Raw genomic sequence first — 22,321 nt, forward strand, 5'->3', positions numbered from 1 at the left:
GCATTGTGGCACATGAACACTCATACAGACGGTTGCCCACGCATCACGTGAAAGAAAAGAAAAGCGCAGAAACTCTGTCACCGCTGCCCTTTGATTTATCACTAAAGTAGCTTAGAAACTCAACAGTTATAGCATAGATTTTTCTACTTTTAAAGTTACTACAACCCATAGCCTCACAATTAATAGTGAGACTCTCATTAATGCATTCAAATAAATGTAATGATACTGTGATAATCTGTATCTGATTTAGAACAAGCGGTAAGAAATTTTACAACCCATAGACACAATAACTGCTGAAAGTGAGCTGTTATGTCAGAGTAATATGACATTTGCCATAGCTCTGCACGAGGCGACCTGAGTTCGAGTTGAGCATATGTATAGTAAACTATGAGGACAAAAAAAACAACAAAATATTCGTTCATTGATAATAATCGAGGTAAAATTTTCAATTAATCGAGATTTTGATTTTAGGTCATATCGTCCAGCCCTGTTCTTTCACTCTTCCATTTGTCCTGTTGTCTACAGACTGAAGCGCGTGGAGTATGTCAGAAACTGAACGTGCATCTGTATACTGTATCCAGTGTAGACAGTGCCAGTGATTATAATGGGTTCAATTTGCCTTTGCCTCGCATCTGGTGGGCAGGGCCTATGGTGCGATGATGTAAATCTAGTTGTCGATGTCTTGCTCTGGAGGCAGGCATATCCAAATATATTCGCCCGTGTCACGCCAGAAATCCCACAATATCCAAACGAGCCATTTTTGGAGCATTAAAGCTCTGGATAGTTCACCCAAAAACGAAATGTTTATGTTTATCTGCTTAACCCCAGGACATCCAAGATGTAGATGTCTTTGTTTCTTCAGTAGAACACAAATGAAGATTTTTAACTCCAACCGTTGCAGTGTGATAGCCGTATAATGCATGTCAATGGGGATATTTCAGAGTATGAGAGAGTAATGAGAGTAAAAACACATAGACATACGAATCCTTATTAAACCATGCGGCTCGTGGCGACACATTGATGTCTTAAGACACGAACCGATCGGTTTCTGCGAGAAACCGAACAGTATTTATTTTTTTTACCTCTTATCAGACGAATGTCATCTAGTATTCCCAGCGCCATAACTTCTGGCGAATAGGGTCAAAATACTGGCGCGATCAAATATATATATATATATATATATATATGTAGATGCCTCATTCGACCGATCCGCGCAGGCACTAATGAGGGATCTATGTATATATCTATGATCGCACTGGTATTTTGCATGTATTTTGACCTTATTCGCCGGAAGAGATGGCGCGGGAACGGCTGATGCAGAGTCATAGAAAAAAATGAAATACATTTTTAAATATGGATATTTTTCTTACACAAACGCATCGATTCGCTTCAGAAGGCCTTTATTAACACCCCGGAGCCGCGTGGAGCACGTTATTTGACGGACAGGTGCATTTTTTATGGACTTCAAAAACAGAGAAACTATTACTGCTATTATAATGCTTGGATTAGCCAGAACATTTTTAATATAACTCAGATTTTATTCGTCTGACAGAAGAATGTCATATACACCTCGGATGACTTGAGGGTGAGTAAATCATGGGCTAATTTTCATTTTTGGGTGAACTATCCCTTTAATGGTACGAAAACATCTTATCAAAACATCAAGGCAAATTAGATTTTTCATGTCATGACCCCTTTAAAATATGAAATTAAATTTTTTTAAGCTGTATTTAATATATTATTTAAAATATTAATTGTATTTTTGTAGCATATTATTGTATTACATATTTTAAAATAAATATTATTAAAATATTGAAATTTCCTTTTTAATATTTATTTATAATTTAAAACAATAAATATAGCCTAATACATATAAATATTAGTTTCATAATGTAAATGTAAAATATGACATTTTTATTGCTATTATTTGTTTCATGTTTTGGGGAGAAACATAAATATGCTGTATCAATATGGTAATCATTCAGTACATGGTGTATTTCAGATCCTCTCGTTTTCTCTCTCCAGTCTCGCTAGTATTCCTCCTTCCCTACAGCGAGTGCTTTTTCACAGTCAGTGTTCTCTTAATGAAATTAACATCTCTCTCTCCTGCTCGCTCTAATTCCAGCTCCACACACATATTTGCTCATTTCTCACTCCTCACTGCCCCTATGGAGTCCGTCCTTCCACATCTGATCGGCAGACAGAGAGAGAGAGAGAGCGAGAGAGAGAGATTTTGCTGACACTTACTACCATACTTTCATTAGTCTTTTAGCCTCTCCTCCTTTGCACATACTTTATAATAAAGGTTTGCAAAGGGTTCTTTGCAGCAAAGTTTCATCATTAGACACCTTTTTAAATCAATTTTTTTCTTTTGTGTGGGATTCTCGAAGGTGCTATATGGGTCTTTGGAGATTAGATCCTGATGATACATTTACATTTCTTCAGATCAAGGCATTGGTTTCTGGGATCATTAAAGCACATGAGCAGATTAAATTGTATTGTAACATAAAATAACGGTTCACTATTTTAATATATTTGAGCATAACTTATATAAAATGTCATCTATTCCTGTGCGGTCAAAGCTGAATTTTCAGCATCATTACTCCAGTCTTCAGTGTCACATGATCCTTCAGAAATCATTCTAATATGCTGATTAGCTGTTTAATTTCTTGTTATTATCAATGTTGAAAAAAGTTGTGCTGCTTAATGTTTTTGTGGAATCATTTTCAGGATTCTTTGATGAATAGAAAGCTCAATACATTAAAATACATATTCTATGACATTATCAATGTCGTTACTGTCACCTTTGATCAGTTGATCAGTTTGATTAGGGATGCACCGATATGAAATTTTTGGCCAATACCGATAATCGATAATTCTTTATACTTGAAGGCCGATAAATCTAAATCCATTTTTTTAAATAATTTTTGAGAGCCTCAAAGTCTCACCATTAAAAGCCATGTTCCAAACACACAATTATGATGTTCTCATTATAGTTTTATGTAGCCTATATGACAGATTCCACTCATACGTATTTCAAGCAATTCAAAACCATCATGGTGAAAAGTGCGCAATTGAAGTGTCTCAGCTGAAGGAAATAATACATTATTTATCAGCTTTGACATATCGGCCAAATTTTCTTATTGGGCCGATAACAATAACATTAGAAATGAACATATATCGGCTGATACCGATATGGTGGCCGATATATCATGCATCCCTTAGTTTTCCTTTGCTGAATAAATATTCATTCCTTCAATTAAAATTGCACAGGCTCCAAGCTTTCGAATGGTTGTTTGTTTGTTTATTTATTGTGCTGCTTGTGTACATTCATCTTGTTTCAAGAAACAAGTCTCGTTATTTACTGTATTTTTATTTTTTTTGTAGAGTAGCATTATTCTGCTTTTAGTGGAAGAGATGGTCTGTATTCATACCTCAGTTCAGAATAGTGCAATTTGCCAAAGTCCCTCTAATTACCACCAGCTGCTGTGCACATCGTGATTGAAAAGAGAAAAATGACTGAGAGAGACTGAAAGCAAGATAGTGTTTGAACATAAGAGGCATCACTAATTCTGCCGGTGTTTAGATTATGAAGGCACACAGCATCTGTCTGATATCGGTCTATCTGGCATTAGACCCAGAGACGTCTCTCAATGCCCAGTTAGGACCCTGAAACTGGGAGGAGACCGAAATAAGGAGGAGTGAGAGCATAAAGTTTGCTGTCAGATTTAGGCGGACTAATCTTCTTGGCCCGTGGAGAACACTAATCCTGGAGATGATCTGATTGGCTGAACTCCTTTGAGGTCAAAGGCTGTTTTAATATCAGTGATCCAACAGTTGCTTAGCGGAGATCATTCCTACGGATCCATAATCGCTTTTAGGATTTAGCTCATTATACGGAGAAAGAGGGAGATTGGGAATCTTAGCACTGATCAATGTTTAAGGGTAGAATGTAAGCGTATTTAACATCATGCAGTACACGAGTGCAGTGTGTGTGTGTATGTGAGCTCTCGGCTTGGGTCTTGTTTGCATGGATGTGGCTGGCGTTCCAGGAGAGAGACGATCTTCACAGCAGGGATCAGCGTTTGATCCGTGCTGTGGGGAAACATTCGCTCTCTCACTCTCTGATGTACCCGCACGGCCATCCTTGATATTCTGGACTGGCATACTACTCATGCTATTTCTGCCATTTGTACTGTATGCATTGAACGCACAATGTGTGAGATATTGTGTCTTACGATGCTATGCATGTGACTTGACATTCCATATGATGAATGAGCCTAAAAAAATGTCTGGAAAAGTCATGGAAATTAATCAAATGAAAAAAAAATATCACTCTTTTATTATTATGAAAATATGTTTAAAGCTACACTGTGTGATATTTTCCCCCATCTAGCGGTTAAAGGGTAAATGACCATCCAGTGAATATTAGTTTCTCTTCCTCTCAATTCCGATTTCGTTTTAACTCTTACGGTGGCCGATTTAGTCCAAGATTAATATGGCTTCCAGTTCGACCTGGCAACATGGCGACCCGCATTCGAACCCATTACCCGTATGTATTTTCAATGGCATATTATAAACTTACGAGAATACTTTATTACTTGAAAGAAGTAAATATACATTAATGAGCACATATATTTTTGAAAGAACTAAGTGTTTTTAGCTAAGAATAAACTAAAAAAGTTACACAGTGTAGCTTTAATTAAATTTAACATTGCAATTAATGCATTAACTTATAACTTATTTTATAATAATTTCTAAATTTAATTTAGGAAATTAATTTATTAATGCATACATTAATTTATAATGTAATTAATATGTTAATAATAAAATAATGTATCATTTAATTTAATCATTTAATGCATCCCTTAATCATTTATTAAATGATTATATTGAGATACAATGCAATTAAGGCCACATCCACACGATGTCCCTATCCAATCTTTTTTTTTTCTCTTCCCAAGAAAAGTCTGCATACACACGAAACCATTGAAACCGACTCAAAACGATGTAGTATACATGCCAGACCAGTATGTGGCGCTGTAATTCTGCCACAGAGATTTGGATCATGCGATGTCTGACTATGGTCGAGACGAGGGGTGGTCGAGATCATAGTTTCACAAAATACACACGAAAACGCAAGGGTGTCGTTTTCAGATTTATCCACTGCGGTTTCAGGCTCCCAAAACACCTGATCCGTATGTACGAAATGCCGATACGATACAAAAATGGGGCCTAAATGTGTGCATTAAGTCATTGAACAAACATGGTGAGGTCATGTTGCATACTAGTGCATGTTTATAATACAGCATTTATTGCCTTTTTTTTTCACATACTACAGACTGTAGTATGCAGTACTGTTAGCCTGACGTCGTCATACTCAATTCTAGTCAGAATATGAGTCTGATACTGCTCCGTTGGGCTGTGATTATGGGGCGTGTTTCAACCGAACCAGGAAAGGCCTCAATTGGATAGACCTACAACCAATCAGAGCAACGGAGCGACGCATAACGTTAGTTGTCAAATGTCAACAGAACTCAACTGCACTGTGTTGCCAAGTCCGCGGGTTGAAGCGACCCCAATTATGTGATATACAGACCCAGGAATGCGATTTTTAGCTGCCATCCCTGCCAAAATAACACATATTTTACCCCCCAAATGCCTTTTTTTCCCCCGGAGAACCCCCCCTGGAAAGCTATTGGGCTTGTTTTTGGCTAGTTTTGAGGAACGTTAGCAATTGGGCGGGTTTTGTTGTAAAAACTTGGCAACCCTGTCTGCACGCACGCTGAGTGTAAACACATCGTGTTGTAAAAAAAGAATGTAAGGAAAGACAGAGTACTTACCAACACGATCATCATTTCTGAGAGAAATAGTAAAGGTGAATGCATATACAACAAGTTCTCTGTTTAGGATTAGAACAAATTGAACCCAAGCGCTCTTTGGTGACGTGGATGATTACGTTACTGTTTATCATCTGTCCATCATCGTCTAAAGCCCGCCCTGACAATTTCATTGGTCCGAACAGTTTCTGTTCGGGCATAATTACTTCTCTACGGAGAAAGTCCAGACCGAACTGCCCGAGTAAAAATGTTGTGGGCGGGGCTAAGTTCGGCTGGCATCCAGGCTACAGTACTGTAGTGTATCATTCAAAATATTATCAAAGTTTTTAGCGCCGTATAGGTGGCAACAACCTCAGGCATGACTGAACATTACAGCTTTTTTTATCTTGAGTCGTTTCTTCTCTTTCCATCATCATGATCATTTCATAAAGCAGTGACCTGCCGCCGTCTCACCTTTACACTGATATAGTGGAGTACAACACAGTCCATGAAAATCCTTTGGCTAACAACAATTAAATGCCATTGACATCTGCACACGTTCAGAAGGATTGGTGTAGTTGGTTTAACGCTAATTTAAAGCAACGTCATTATGGTTATGGCAATCATACGCTGGTCATTACAGAGCCAAGCCGTTTACTCCTCGGCCTCAGAATTGAACTTCGATGGTTCTAGTGTATGTTTGGGTTATATGGGATTGATGCTCAGCTAAATGAATTCCTAATTACATATTGATCTGGAGGGATGGAAGCAGATTCACACTCACAGGCTGTTTATGAGTGAATTATTTCATCTGTTGGACAAGTATTGGGACAATATGAAGATGAGAGGTTGTTTTACTTGGTGTTCTTCTTGTTAGCCTCTCTACTTGTCTTGCCTCGTTCCTTCTCTCCGCATCTTGTTTTTTCGCCATCCCATCCCATTTCATCTTCTCTTCTCTTTCTCTTGTATCGTCTCGACTTGTGTTCTCTACTCATCTAATCTCATCTGTTCTCTTATTGTCTTGTTTCTTCACTTCTTGTCTTTAATCATCTCAACCCTTTTTTCTCAACTTTTCTCTCGTCTCTACTCTGTTCTACTCTGCTCTACTCTACTCAGTTGTTCTCTTTTTGTCTTGTTTCTTCACTTCTCATCTTTACTCATCTCAACCCTTTTTTCTCAACTTTTCTCTCGTTTCTTCTCTGTTCTACTCTCTGCTCTGCTCTACTCTGCTCTACTCTACTCTACTCTGCTCTGCTCTGCTCTGCTCTACTCTGCTCTACTCTGCTCTACTCTACTCTGCTCTGCTCTACTCTACTCTGCTCTACTCTGCTCTGCTCTACTCTACTCTGCTCTACTCTGCTCTGCTCTACTCTACTCTGCTCTACTCTGCTCTACTCTACTCTACTCTGCTCTACTCTGCTCTGCTCTACTCTACTCTGCTCTGCTCTACTCTACTCTACTCTGCTCTGCTCTACTCTACTCTGCTCTGCTCTACTCTACTCTACTCTACTCTGCTCTACTCTACTCTGCTCTACTCTACTCTACTCTGCTCTACTCTGCTCTACTCTACTCTGCTCTACTCTACTCTACTCTACTCTGCTCTGCTCTGCTCTACTCTACTCTACTCTGCTCTACTCTACTCTGCTCTGCTCTACTCTACTCTGCTCTGCTCTACTCTACTCTGCTCTACTCTACTCTACTCTGCTCTACTCTGCTCTACTCTACTCTGCTCTACTCTACTCTACTCTACTCTGCTCTGCTCTACTCTACTCTGCTCTACTCTGCTCTACTCTACTCTACTCTGCTCTGCTCTACTCTACTCTGCTCTACTCTGCTCTACTCTACTCTGCTCTACTCTGCTCTACTCTGCTCTACTCTGCTCTACTCTACTCTACTCTGCTCTGCTCTACTCTACTCTACTCTACTCTGCTCTGCTCTACTCTACTCTGCTCTACTCTGCTCTACTCTACTCTACTCTGCTCTACTCTGCTCTACTCTACTCTACTCTGCTCTACTCTACTCTACTCTACTCTGCTCTACTCTGCTCTACTCTGCTCTACTCTGCTCTACTCTACTCTGCTCTACTCTACTCTACTCTGCTCTGCTCTGCTCTACTCTACTCTGCTCTACTCTGCTCTACTCTACTCTGCTCTACTCTACTCTGCTCTGCTCTGCTCTACTCTACTCTGCTCTACTCTGCTCTGCTCTACTCTACTCTACTCTGCTCTGCTCTACTCTGCTCTACTCTGCTCTGCTCTACTCTGCTCTACTCTACTCTACTCTGCTCTGCTCTACTCTGCTCTACTCTGCTCTACTCTACTCTACTCTACTCTACTCTACTCTACTCTGCTCTACTCTGCTCTACTCTACTCTGCTCTGCTCTACTCTACTCTGCTCTACTCTGCTCTACTCTACTCTGCTCTACTCTGCTCTGCTCTACTCTACTCTGCTCTACTCTGCTCTGCTCTACTCTGCTCTACTCTACTCTACTCTGCTCTACTCTGCTCTGCTCTACTCTACTCTACTCTGCTCTACTCTGCTCTGCTCTACTCTACTCTACTCTGCTCTACTCTACTCTGCTCTGCTCTACTCTGCTCTGCTCTACTCTGCTCTGCTCTACTCTGCTCTGCTCTACTCTCTACTCTGCTCTGCTCTACTCTGCTCTGCTCTACTCTGCTCTGCTCTACTCTGCTCTGCTCTACTCTCTACTCTACTCTGCTCTGCTCTGCTCTGCTCTACTCTCTACTCTGCTCTGCTCTACTCTGCTCTGCTCTACTCTGCTCTGCTCTACTCTGCTCTGCTCTACTCTCTACTCTGCTCTGCTCTACTCTGCTCTGCTCTACTCTGCTCTGCTCTACTCTGCTCTGCTCTACTCTCTACTCTACTCTACTCTACTCTACTCTACTCTGCTCTACTCTACTCTACTCTGCTCTACTCTGCTCTGCTCTACTCTGCTCTGCTCTGCTCTACTCTCTACTCTGCTCTACTCTGCTCTGCTCTACTCTGCTCTGCTCTACTCTGCTCTGCTCTACTCTCTACTCTGCTCTGCTCTACTCTGCTCTACTCTCTACTCTGCTCTACTCTGCTCTACTCTACTCTGCTCTGCTCTACTCTGCTCTACTCTACTCTGCTCTGCTCTACTCTGCTCTTCTCTCTACTCTGCTCTGCTCTACTCTGCTCTGCTCTACTCTGCTCTACTCTGCTCTGCTCTGCTCTACTCTGCTCTGCTCTACTCTGCTCTACTCTACTCTGCTCTACTCTGCTCTGCTCTGCTCTACTCTACTCTACTCTGCTCTGCTCTACTCTGCTCTGCTCTACTCTGCTCTGCCCTGCTCTACTCTGCACTGCTCTACTCTGCTCTGCTCTACTCTACTCTGCTCTGCTCTGCTCTACTCTGCACTGCTCTACTCTACTCTGCTCTGCTCTACTCTGCTCTGCTCTACTCTCTACTCTGCTCTACTCTGCTCTGCTCTGCTCTGCTCTACTCTCTACTCTGCTCTACTCTGCTCTGCTCTACTCTACTCTGCTCTGCTCTACTCTACTCTGCTCTGCTCTGCTCTACTCTGCTCTGCTCTACTCTCTACTCTGCTCTACTCTGCTCTGCTCTACTCTCTACTCTGCTCTGCTCTGCTCTACTCTGCTCTGCTCTACTCTGCTCTGCTCTACTCTCTACTCTGCTCTACTCTGCTCTGCTCTACTCTCTACTCTGCTCTACTCTACTCTGCTCTGCTCTACTCTACTCTCTACTCTGCTCTGCTCTACTCTGCTCTGCTCTGCTCTACTCTACTCTGCTCTGCTCTACTCTGCTCTGCTCTGCTCTGCTCTACTCTGCTCTACTCTACTCTGCTCTGCTCTGCTCTACTCTACTCTGCTCTACTCTGCTCTGCTCTGCTCTACTCTGCTCTACTCTGCTCTGCTCTACTCTGCTCTACTCTCTGCTCTGCTCTACTCTGCTCTACTCTACTCTGCTCTACTCTCTGCTCTGCTCTACTCTGCTCTACTCTCTGTTCTGCTCTGTTCTGCTCTACTCTACTCTGCTCTACTCTCTACTCTGCTCTACTCTGCTCTACTCTACTCTGCTCTACTCTCTACTCTGCTCTACTCTGCTCTACTCTACTCTGCTCTACTCTGCTCTACTCTACTCTGCTCTACTCTCTGCTCTGCTCTACTCTCTGCTCTGCTCTACTCTGCTCTACTCTCTGTTCTGCTCTGTTCTGCTCTACTCTACTCTGCTCTACTCTCTACTCTGCTCTACTCTGCTCTACTCTACTCTGCTCTACTCTCTACTCTGCTCTACTCTGCTCTACTCTACTCTGCTCTACTCTCTGTTCTGTTCTGCTCTGCTCTGCTCTGCTCTACTCTGCTCTACTCTCTGTTCTGCTCTGTTCTGCTCTGCTCTGCTCTACTCTGCTCTACTCTCTACTCTACTCTACTCTGCACTGCTCTACTCTCTACTCTACTCTCTGTTCTGCTCTGCTCTACTCTGCTCTACTCTCTACTCTGCTTTACTCTGCTCTGCTCTACTCTCTACTCTGCTCTACTCTACTCTCTACTCTGCTCTACTCTACTCTACTCTCTACTCTGCTCTACTCTACTCTGCTCTACTCTCTGCTCTGCTCTACTCTGCTCTGCTCTACTCTCTGCTCTACTCTACTCAGTTGTTCTCTTTTTGTCTGGTCTCTTCACTTTTCGTCTTTACTCATCTCGACCCTTCTTTCTCAACTTTTCTCTCGTCTCATCTCGTCTCTGCTCTACTGCTCTACTCTACTCTACTCTGTTCTACTCTTCTCATCTCAGTTCTCTTTTTGTCTCGTCTCTTCACTTCTCGTCTTTACTCATCTCAACCCTTTTTTCTCAACTTTTCTCTCGTCTCGTCTCCTCTCCTCTTATTTTGTCTCATCTAAGTCCTCCCAGGGAGAAGTTCACAACACTCCCGCAGCTTTTTTCTTAGCTTTAAGCAAAGAGGGGCTTTTATCCATCTGTAAAACCTCCCCTCTTCTCCTCCCTCAGAGGTTTGCTCAATCAGGTGTCTCGCCACACACCTCGCGGGATGTTTTGGGGCCTCTGGTAAGAAAGTAGGAAAGAAACCAGGGAAAATCTTCTCTTGTCACCTGTCTCCTCGCGTCAGGGCTGAGTGTGTGTGTTGAGTGTGTAAGGAGGAAAAAAGACACTGTAATTGCCTGTCTGGTGCACAGGGCTAAAAGCAGGCGGTAGAGAAAAACCCAAAGGTTAACCCACCACTACCATTACCCTCCTTTGTCTATGTCTCTCTCTCGCTCTCGCTCTCTTACACACACACTGAAAACAAGTCATTCATAAATCTTAAAGCTTGTCACATACACAACCTTTAACATATTACTGCTACGTTTATTCATAATTAACTGTAGTTTTCCCATGCAAAGAGTTTAGCCAATCATAGCAGAGCTTATTTGCATATTAAAGGTACAGTAGCTAAAAAAAACTGTTTAATTCTAAGGGCCAGACAGAAGGTGGAAAATGGTACATAAGTAAAACTATATACAACCGTGTGGTGCAAGAAACCTTGACTTTTCGAGTATATTAATCATACTGTATGTGTGTGCTTGTGTGTTTAGGCGTTTTCTTTGATTTGTATGTGTATGCAGCTTTCTAAGCATTTCATTCAGGTCTTTCGAGGACTAGGGCTGTCGAGAAGCAGAATAAACCCCTCTGGAGACAAAACGATGTGTACAGGGGACGCGCACTTCATTTAATGAAAGAGAGAGAAGAGCTTGCCCACTAAGTATAGACACTTACATGAACACACATTATAATGGCCGTCTCCTGGTGCCATGGCAACGCAGCATCCCAAGTACACCCACCTCCTCCTCCAAAATCAAACCCGGCTCCTGGATTTGGCGGCTCAGTGAGATGTACACATTCACGCAGACAAACACACACCCACATTTTCAGACAGCGAAGTATGCACAAGCCGTCCCGGACATCTGAAAGCACATTAAGTGTCATTTCCCCCCCGGAGCATTAGGCATGTTAAAAAGACACGGCAAATTGCAAGCCTACTCGCTCTTTGTCAGAGATAGAGGAGCAAAGAGAGAGGGAGGCTGAGTCAAAAGCAAGTGACAGGCTGAATGAATATGGTGTGAAAAGTAAAAATAACAACCCTCAGATTTGCAAAAGTACAGTACGATTTATATCAGTAGGATAAATCAACTGTGAAAATGAGTAACAGAAATTAGTAAAAATGGTCATTTAGAATAAAAAAGTGGCATTTTCTTGTCCATCAGTGCCTTTAGCCAAGTACAAAAAAATGTATTCTGGAATCATACATGTCTAGGACATGAAAATTGTTGGCTCGTGACAGTAATGACAGCTTTAGACATGTGATGTCTGATCAGATGGTCTGGAATTAGAAGTTACTGATTGCTCTTTCAAAGGAAAGTGATGGAAGTGTTCAGCACCAAGGACAGCAGCTAAAGTCAGCGGTGATGCTCATGTAGCCTTTGTGAAAATGAAACGCATTTGATGGGATACAGTGTTAAAGCAAGGATGGGATACAGTTTTAAAGCAAGGATGCATTCAATTGAGCAAAAAATGATAGTAAAGACATTTATAATGTTAAAAAAGATTTCAATTTCAAATTAAAGCTGTTCATTTGAACTTTCAATTCATTTTAGCATCAAAGAAACCTTAAAAAAAAAAAAAAAAAGTATTACGGTTGACTCATTATCAACATTGATAATATAAGAATATAAGAAATGTTTCTTGAGCACCAGATCATCATATTAGATTGATTTCTGAAGGATCATGTGACACTGAAGACATCTTTGCCATCACGGGAATAAATTACATTTTAAAATATTAAAATAAAAGTTATTTTAAGTTTTAATATTTCACAATATTACTTGGTAAGCATAAGAGACCTCTTTCAAAAACATTAACAAATCTTACTGATCACAAAGCTTTTGAACACTAAAGATGTAGTTCACCTAGAAATGAACATTTGAGAAGAAAGTTCTGGAAGTTCTTTTACTCACCCTCATGTCATTCCAAAGGAACACAAAAGATGACATATTGGAGAATGTCCAGAGTGCTCTTTTTCATAATGGGAAGCGTTGAACTGCTAAAATATCTTTTTTAAATTATTATTATTATTATCCTTTATAGTTTAAAATAAAATTACAATTTCCTTATAGTTTAATTATTCCTTTATAGTTCTGAAATCTCATTTATGCCGAGTCGTTGTACCAGATTTAACTTTATTGTATCAAACGTCATTAGTTCTGGTGTGTCTTGACTTCCTTTAACCTTCCTTTAGTGTGACACATCTTAATGCATCATTCTTGAATTGAATGAGATTTGAAAACTTTGGCAGAGGAGAAGTCTTTCAGCAAATAATGACTTCAATTTCTGCCTTTTTACACATTGTTCACTGTTCAGCTTCAGAAGACATATTGTGTACTTTGTCACTTCTATAGTTTTTGTGTGTTTTATGTAATTGTACTGCACTGTGCATCAACCCCTGTTGTTTTTAATGTGTTTTAGAAATAAACATGGTCTTCATTTGCCATGAAGGAGAGTAAATGACAGAATTTCATTTAAGTGAATATTCCTTAAACATAAATTATATTTTTTATTATTGGTTTGTGTTACTCTTAACTTTATGAGGTGAGAGAAGGGTTATCTTCCTACACTCTGGTGTTTTCGCAGTGATGCCATAAGAGAACCATTTTTGGTTCTTAGTGTGATGAACATTTTAATAATCTAAAGAATATTTTTCCACTATAAAGAACCTTTTTCCCATCCTAGTTGTATTTGAGATTCTTCTTTGAGATGAATACAATCGGAGTTATATTAAAAAATGTCCTGGCTAATCCAAGCAGTGTAAGAAAGTGTAATGCCTCTCGCAGTTCAAAACGCTTACCCTGTGTCCTAACTACACGCAACGCAATAAGAGTCCAGCGACAAGCAACTTGTCTGTCCAAACCAGACGCAACTACGAGATGCCACAAATCAATCAAAAAACACAGCCAATCAGAACAGCGTGTGGGCGGGCTCTCGCGGCAAGTGCACGGCACCAGAGATTAAACTTGATGCCACTCGCAAGGAAATGGATAAGTAGCCGCATAATCAAATTCACAAATATTACACAATTTAAAGTCTGCGTGAAAAGGAAGCTGAGATTGTTTTTTTCTCCTTATTGTGACGTATATCCGAGTGAAACGGCTTCTGAAATGAGAAAAAAATGTAGGGCGAGGCTTGATTTCGTCCTTCGGGAATTGATTGGATCGTTGGAAGTTGGGCGTTGCTAACAAAATGGAGGCAGATTTGAATGCCAGTTTGCATTCAGTTGTGGAGAAAAACTCGATCTATCTCTTAAATAAATGTATTTTCTCTCTAAATCTTTTCTACATATGTTAGTGAGCATATTTCCTCAGTTTTCGCTGGTTTATGCTACAGATTTCACTTATTTTAAGCCTTTTATGGCTTTATTTCTGTAAAACTTTTTTCTCAGCTCTCCCTTATAAGGGGGGCGCGCCGTAAGCGCATTCACACACGCTGCATTCCTAAGTGCGAGCCGTCACGACAAGCTGTAATTTTTACATAAAAAAAGCTTTTATTTCTCATATATTTCTCTCTTTTTGCCTCAAGTCCTTCTTGAAGAAGGTATTGTGTACACCGAGAAAAATGCACCTAACAACCATATTGCTACGATCAGTGATAGGTTTCTGAGAGGCGGTACAGAAACGAGACAGGGGGCGATAATCCCGCCCTCGCGCCATAGCACATGACCGGGAGAGAAGAGAAGTCGTTTCGATGGGGGAGGGTATAAGTTAACGTATTTGATTAAAGATTATAAGGGTAAATGAATTTTTAAAAATTAATGAAGTGCACAGATAAATCAGTTATAGTAAACACTACAATATTAAATATAAAAATACGAATTGTAAAATTTTATTTCATGGCGCCTTTAAACATTACTAAAATACATGCTGAGTTACTAAATCTTTGTCATCGAATATACGAATATGTCATATGTCGCGGCTGGTTAGGACAAAAACTCTAATTAACATGGAAAAGATGCCTTTTATCGCGTGTCGCGGCGCGTGTAGTTAGGACAAGGTGTTACACTGCGTCCAACGTCATAAGTTGCGCCAGTTACTCTTTTTCCGCAAGTCGAATACGGAAGACGGTCTGGCAGCAGCTAGATATTTTACTTGCGTGTTAAATATGGATATTTTTCTTACACAAACGCATCGATTCTCTTCAGAAGGCCTTTATTAACCTCCCGGAGCCATATGGTTTACTTTTATAATGGATGGATACACTTTTTTTGGCTTACATTTTTGGGCTCCCATTCACTGCCATTATAAAGCTTGGATTAGCCAGGACATTTTTTAATATAACTCCGATTGTATTCGTCTGAAAGAAGAATGTCATATACACCTAAGATTGCTTGAGGATGAGTAAATCACGGGGTAATTTTTTTCATTTTTGGGTGAACTATCCTTTTAAAGGTTCTTCATGGAACCATATAGGCCAATAAAGAAACTTTATTTTAAAGAGTGTACGGTGCTTGCAATGATTCCCAGTGAAGACGCATGCTGATTAATATGTTTGTTCTGAATGCACTGTAGTGTCTGCTAAATTAATAAATGTGAATATTTGTGGTTGTCCCAATATTTACTATACTAACCACTGTGCACTCTCTCTCTCTCTCTCTCTGTCTCTCTCTCTCTCTCTCTCTCTCATATAGGTGTTCTCAAAGGGATCGTTGCGAGCGGGCAAACGAGCCGTACCGTTTCGCCGCCACACTGAGTCAGTGTGTGAAAGCCACCGTGTACCCGGACAGCATCGCTGTGTCTGAACCCAGTGTACCGGTGAGACGCCTCACAAACCATTTATAACCTTTACTCGCAAGAACACAAACACCTTAACAACCTCAAGGTGATGTTGACTGAAATACAGGAGCTCAAATTCTTTCTAGCGAGAAAAATTTGCATGAATTAGTTTTCAGTGCGATGTTAGATAAACAGTTTTGGATTTGGAAAGCATGTGCTGTGTGGGAGGGCTCGAAGAGCGCAATATCTGGGAACAGAGGCCTTTGGGAAAGGTATATGCGTGGGTGAGATGCCAAATAAGCGTGTGGGCCGGAGTAGGAGTTGTGTTCAAGGAGACAAAGACATGGATTCAGGGCTTTTGGACATTATTTTTAGGTTTACCCTCATGGATACTTTTTATTCATGCAAAAAGTATGTAGTATGAGTTCTATAATTAGAGATACATTTTGCATTTCAAAAAGTTAAGTTTTACTTTTAACAAAAAAACGGATTTCTTTAAAGTAAAGTCTGGCAACTCTGTTACTGTCAGTTCTATCAACATTGTTACTCTACCTTGGTAACAGAGTTTGATGGTAATAGAATTTACAATTTTAAACTTTTTAGCCAAAAAATTCACTTGCTAGCATAAATGCTAAGAGCACATGACACTAATGAAATAATGATTAAAATACTTTTAAACAACCCACTGTGTGATCAGTGATACATTCTGTTTTCCTTTTGATATTGTGGTAACAGTTTTGGTGTTTTACAAAATAACTTTTGAGATTAAAATATTTTCCCAGAGATAGAGCACACATACCTTTCAGTGCTTCACATCTTATAAGCGAGGGGAAGTGACATAATTTCCTGTATCTTGCATAGTTGTGGGAGATAATTCCACCAATTTAAAGGCGAAGTAAAGTACGGTAACAGAGTTGACACAAGATTTACTGACACATTTTTATAAGATAAGTTATTTTTAAACAATTTAATGTTGTAGAATTAGGAAAATTACTATTTTTAAGTAAAATAAATGAAATATTACCAAAAGAAAAGTGAAATAAAATATTTTGATTACACAAGGAAAAAATACACAGATGGATAACTAGACGAATAGTTATATCTGTGTAAAAATACACTGACGGATAATTCGGACAACAAGAAATCATGATTTTCTGCTACATAAGACAACAGAAAATGTTATATTGTTATGGCCTGAAACATCTTGTGATCCATGACAATGTTCCATAACAAATCATTCAAATAATTAAAATATAACCAAAAAAGAATGACTTTGTCCACCAAATGAACCTGCAATTATAGAATCACCCATATATAGCAAGTGTCTCAGGCATACAAGTAAATATGAAGGTATTCACCTTGGGTAGACTTCCCTTGGAAGCCAGGAAAAAAAATTGTGATGTCCAGATAATTGATAGAGTCCCTGTATCACAGCTACCTGATTAAGATAATGAGGCGTCCGGCTCTAAATTAGATGTTTCTGTCGTGCCGAAGCGCTGAACAACATGACAACAGGGTCACCGCTGCTCTGCGCGTCGCACAATGAAGGGAAACCATCACCATGACAACAAAACCCATCCGCACGGGCGCCAGAGGAGCATGAAAAGCACCAAAAACAATCAAATTACCTTTATTAGAAATGCTTGCAACAATTAGCCCTCCCTGCACATCGGCAGCCACGAAGAGAAATGAGAAACCGCTAACGTGCAATGAAAGGAGCAAAGGCAAAACATAGAGACACCAATCACGTCTCGTCAATTTTGTTATGGTCAGACAATGCTTTATAGACCATGCTTACCGCAAACAATGTTTTGTCTCGATGTTTGAGTACAGTCGGTGTATCTACAACGAATAACAAGATGGCTAATTAGCAATTCTGTAGCTGTCACTCATAACGCACTAGCTTAAAGAGTGCAGAAACAAACAGCCGTGTGGTTTTGAAGTAATTAGATGCCATATATACATGGGAAATTTTTAAAAAAGAGGGTAAAAGAAGTCAATGAGATGACCCGAATGTACATACTCTCAAAAGAGCTGCAAGACAGCTAAAACGGTTGAAAACGATATGGTAAAAAAAAAAAAGATAGCCGAGCAATCTTAACAAATGTCACAGTAATAATTGTCCTCTTCTTCGGTGGTGAGAAGACCAGCCTGAACTTCCCTTCTGGCATGTGAAATGTGTGTATTTATAGCCTGTGAGCTTCATCCTATGTGTCACCGGTCCCCCCCAGAGAATGACTTCAGAGGACCATGCGTGCTTTGAGAAGATGTGCAAGATTATTCGTGTGAAATACAATAGATGTAGTTCAAAGATAAAGGGTGGATGGATTGTTAAATGCCCAGTTTCAACCCTCTTTGAGCAAGAGTCTTGATAAGGTTAAGTCTGTAATGATGGCTGGAGTTTATGCTGTGTGAGACCATCTGCTGCGTGCTGGTGCTGCAGAATGAACTTTGCCCGTGTGCGGAGACTGAGGTTATTTGATCAGAAATGAGCTTCTGTTGGAGCCATGGCTTGGTGGTTAGCACACGTGGTTCAAACATGTAGTCGGTATTTATAATAATGTCATTTATAATATAAAATTAATATAGATATAAAATAATAGTTGTATAATTGCAATTATTTTTTGGTTTTTTTATTGCAATTATTTATACTTTTTTTTTTCAGCTTGAAACTTTCTGGTCTAATCTAAATGATCTCTTTCCTCTGTGTAGCTGCTGGTGAAAGTGACAGATGTTCCGGATCTTTCTGCTGGAATCACCTGCTCCTTTGGGAACCTGACGGAGGTTGAGGGCAGAGTGGATGGGAATCAGATTCTCTGCACATCTCCCGCTGCTAAAGATGTTCCCATCATCCCCACAGATCAAGGTATTTATTCAAACTACACTATTCAAACAAAAACTAAAACTCCATAGTCGTGCATTATTTTACACCCCCATAGATTTCTCCTGCTCTCGTCTCCATGCACTCAACCTTCCCTATCAATTGGCATCTCTTTAGTTTTTTTTTTGTTATCCATCCATCCGTCTACCTGTTCCCCTCAGAGAGGTGATCTCTATTCTCTTGTATAGATGCTCTATTAATAGACCCTCCCTTGCTACCTAGCAGCCTTGCTTCCTAATGAGGGCTTCTTTCAGCGGTGCCGTCCTCTCTCACACTCAAGCCACCCCATCGATCCCACTGGCCACGTGCAACCACGGCTCTAATGAGCCTACAACGACCTCAGGTCGGCCCCAGGGCTACACGCGTGCTCTCAAACACACTTACACCCATTACAGGTGACGAGCCCTGAGCCCTCTGCCCTCTCCCTACCCATAATAGCTCCAGGGATGGAGTTCTTCTCGAACGCTGATCGGGTTTAGAGTCATCTGCGGTTAGCAAAACAATCAGGGATCAGTTTGCAATCAAAGGATCCAGTTCCACAGAAAACGGCATGATATAATTGTATATGTCACTACAGACGTATTGGTTAAGTATTCAGTTTGTTAGCAATGCTTTTTTTTTCTTTCTAAAGCTTTCAATTGTCCAAGGACAAATTCCTACATGTGCTTCCAGTCTAACCTCTGTTGGGAAGCAGATGGCCATATATGCGGCAGAAGTTGCTTGTGATTATCTGAATCACAATAATCTCCTCCCAGCCCACAGTAAATGACAGCTTTGTTTACCCACAACCCCCATGCTCTTGTTGGGGGGAGCATTATCCAATCAGTGGACTCCCTCAGGTAAATGTCATCTAATCCCCCGGTGCCTCATATTTGCTGCTTTCTGTTGACTGATTCCGGCTCGATAGGAGCATATGAGCATCGATCATGTGTGGAAATGCCTGCTCATTGAGTGGTGGGTGTGACCAGTTCTATTCCTAGTTTATTTCCAATAGCCGCAAGGCACAAGACAGTCAGGCATTTGGGAATTGCGTGCAAGTCTTTGTCGTTGGCATATGCGCAAAAAAACGGTGTAAAAATGCCATCTTTTTAGCCTTCAGTCCGTTCATTCATGTTACGGGGAAACAGGTGTGAAGGAGGGAAGAAGAGAGGAAGTGGTGCTTTCGGGTCACAGCTGACTCCCACACGCTGCATGCTATCTGAATTGCTGCCTGTTTGGGACGGAGCTTGTGCTTATTTGAGTATGAAGAGCTGGCCGCTTATCGAGCGAGAGCGTTTGGTCTGCACGCCGATCGGCATTCTCCACGCCGCCACCCTGCCAAACAGGATTGGCCTGGCTGGTGTTCTGTGGCGATGCCAGCCGTTCCTCCGCCATTACATCAACGCTGCCGCCCGCGGCCCTGTTTCACATTAACAGCAGGGCTCAGCTGGGTCCGGTATGACAATAGCGTGTCTTCACAAAAAAATGTAAAAAAATAAAACAGCCAAATATGCTCATATCGGCTTGGATGCCACGCACTGCAGAGCTGCTCGAGGCTCCGCTTGACTGTGAGAATACGATGCGAGGTATGCCAAGTATTAATCAGAAGACAGCTTGAGCATGAAGCAAGCTGAAAAAAGGGTGGCAAAGCAAACACAACAGAATGCAATGTGACAGAAATGTTCTCATCTCTTGCTCTCTTTTCAGACTGGTCGGGTGTCGAGCTCAGACTGAACTCGAAGGAAACGGGTCAGATGCTAATCAGCACAGAGGTGAAGTTCTACAACTGCAGCGTGCACCAGCTGTGAGTATACACACACTTCATTTGTCTCATTTTCAAAGAATAGGAAAATTGCATGTGAGAATTGAGAATTAGTTTTTTAATTGTTTCTCCTAGATAGATTAACTAGAGCAAAAATCTCCTTCACAGGTTAATCTTTTGAGAAAAATACGGCAGGAATCTTGCTCGTGTCTCTAGTAAATGCTCAGATCTCATGATCTCAGATCTCATCTCTCGATGTGAACTCTTATTCTAGTTCTAATTTTATTGCACTTTTTTTATGCATTAGCATTTAAAAGTTTGTGTTCGGTAAGATTTTGAAATGTTTTTTGAAAGAAGTCTTACCAAGGATGCATTTATTTGATCAAAAACAGTATTATTATGTAACAATAATATTGTGAAATATTATTCCATTTAAAATGACTGTTTTCTATTTGAATATATTTTAAAATATAACTTATTCTGTGATGTCAAAGCTAAAAAAAATTAGCAGCCAGTCTTCAGAGTCACGTGATCCTTCAAAAATCATTCTAATACTGATTTGCTGCTCTAGAAACATCTCCTATTATTGTCAATGTTAAAACTGCTTAATATTTTGGTGGAAACCAAGATTTTCATCATTCTTTGATGGATGGAACAGATTTTTTATAAATATCTTTACTGTGACTTTTGGTCAATTTAATGTATCCCTGTTGAATAAATGTATTAGTTAAAAAAAAAAACTGACCCCAAAGTTTTCAACAGTTGTATAGTTATTTTGTCAATTAAATGAAAATTTAACTTAAACTCTGAATGAAACATTGAAACAAACGAAACATTGAATGCAAGCATGTTAAAACTGTGCCTAAATAGTTATTTGGCCACTGGTTAACATGATCTTGTAGCCCACACAGTCAGTGAGAACAGAAAAGGAAAGTTGTTTTAGATGAAGAGCAAGTTATTTATTTTTGTAAATTTTTATTGAAGATTAATATTACTTTGGTTAAATTGACTACATAGGGTAGGATTTGATCGCATAACTAGTGGTTAGCGGATGTTGCTCAGCATTACAACTCAATCTGAATTATTTTCCAGATACATCATGATATATACGATGTGTCATTCCATCTATCCAGGGACAGCTGTGATATCTATCTTTGATGCATTCGTCCCACATACGCAGCCCTGCTGATATTTCTCTCACTTCCTGTGTCGTAGAGTATCAGCGTTGTGTCACAGCGCTCAGCCAGCTCACTCCGCATGCTGTGAATGTTTCAAAAGTGTTATGCAACATGGAAAAACTGTGAATGTTTGGGGCCCGCGGGACGTTTTGATAATATTCAAAGAGTTTATCAAGGCTGCGTTGAGCGGCGCACCAGATTCTCGCACTGTCCGAACTCTCCGATTCGTTTTTTGCAGGTCACTAGCATTGCATCCCTCCCAGGCTGCACTTTACAGCGACTGGTGAGGTTCTCGCAGCTATAAAAAGCATCCATTATGGCAAATGCGGGCTGATTGCTTGACATTTCTCAAGTGTTGAGGCTGAGATGTCTGAATTGCTGAATCTAAGTGCGCTGTGGGTTTGGCGCTCCGGCTGGGGGCATCGCTGTCTGTCACAGTTCAATTCCACTTCATCTGCTATGATGGCTGATCAGAGAGGAGAGAGTTGGACTGCATCTCGACTCTCCAGGAGGCCAGCTGATAAACAACCGCTTGTGTCTGAGCGCGCTCTGTGTCTTTGTTCACGCCACGCTCCCGAACTTCACTCGCATGCATGTTTATGTGTTTTAGCGTTTATTCCTTGCCTCTTGTGTGTATTCAAAACCACATCTCATAAGCGTGCCTTCTGCGGAGAACAGATGCTGCTCAATGCAGGAGATCACAGAGCCCCCCAGTTTGCTGGAAGCTTTCTAAAAGGCTCAGGAAGAGGTAGCTTCCGAGGGCGCTGATTGGCTGGCGCTGAAAGACTCGCCCCCCTCCCATTTCCCTTCGCTTCCTTGCTCTCTCACGGCCATGTCGCCTGAGCATCTGACAGATCTGGAACTAATCAAACAAACTCCCTGTA

At 40.7% G+C, this 22,321-nt stretch overlaps 1 protein-coding gene across 1 annotated transcript in view; it reads left to right on the forward strand.

The window, feature by feature from the left end:
- The window catches only part of plxna2 (plexin A2), a gene marked incomplete at its 5' end in the record, with an annotated part of 214,058 nt that overhangs the window by 105,364 nt on the left and 86,373 nt on the right, over positions 1-22,321 (forward strand). Inside the window, 3 exons of the mRNA XM_079802461.1 lie at positions 15,553-15,676; positions 18,350-18,503; positions 20,205-20,301. Coding sequence (XP_079658587.1) covers positions 15,553-15,676; positions 18,350-18,503; positions 20,205-20,301 — 375 coding nt within the window. The remainder of the gene's footprint in view (positions 1-15,552; positions 15,677-18,349; positions 18,504-20,204; positions 20,302-22,321) is intronic.

Source organism: Gobio gobio (genome assembly GCF_949357685.1).
Source record: "Gobio gobio genome assembly, chromosome: 21".
NCBI classification, from domain to species: domain Eukaryota; kingdom Metazoa; phylum Chordata; class Actinopteri; order Cypriniformes; family Gobionidae; genus Gobio; species Gobio gobio.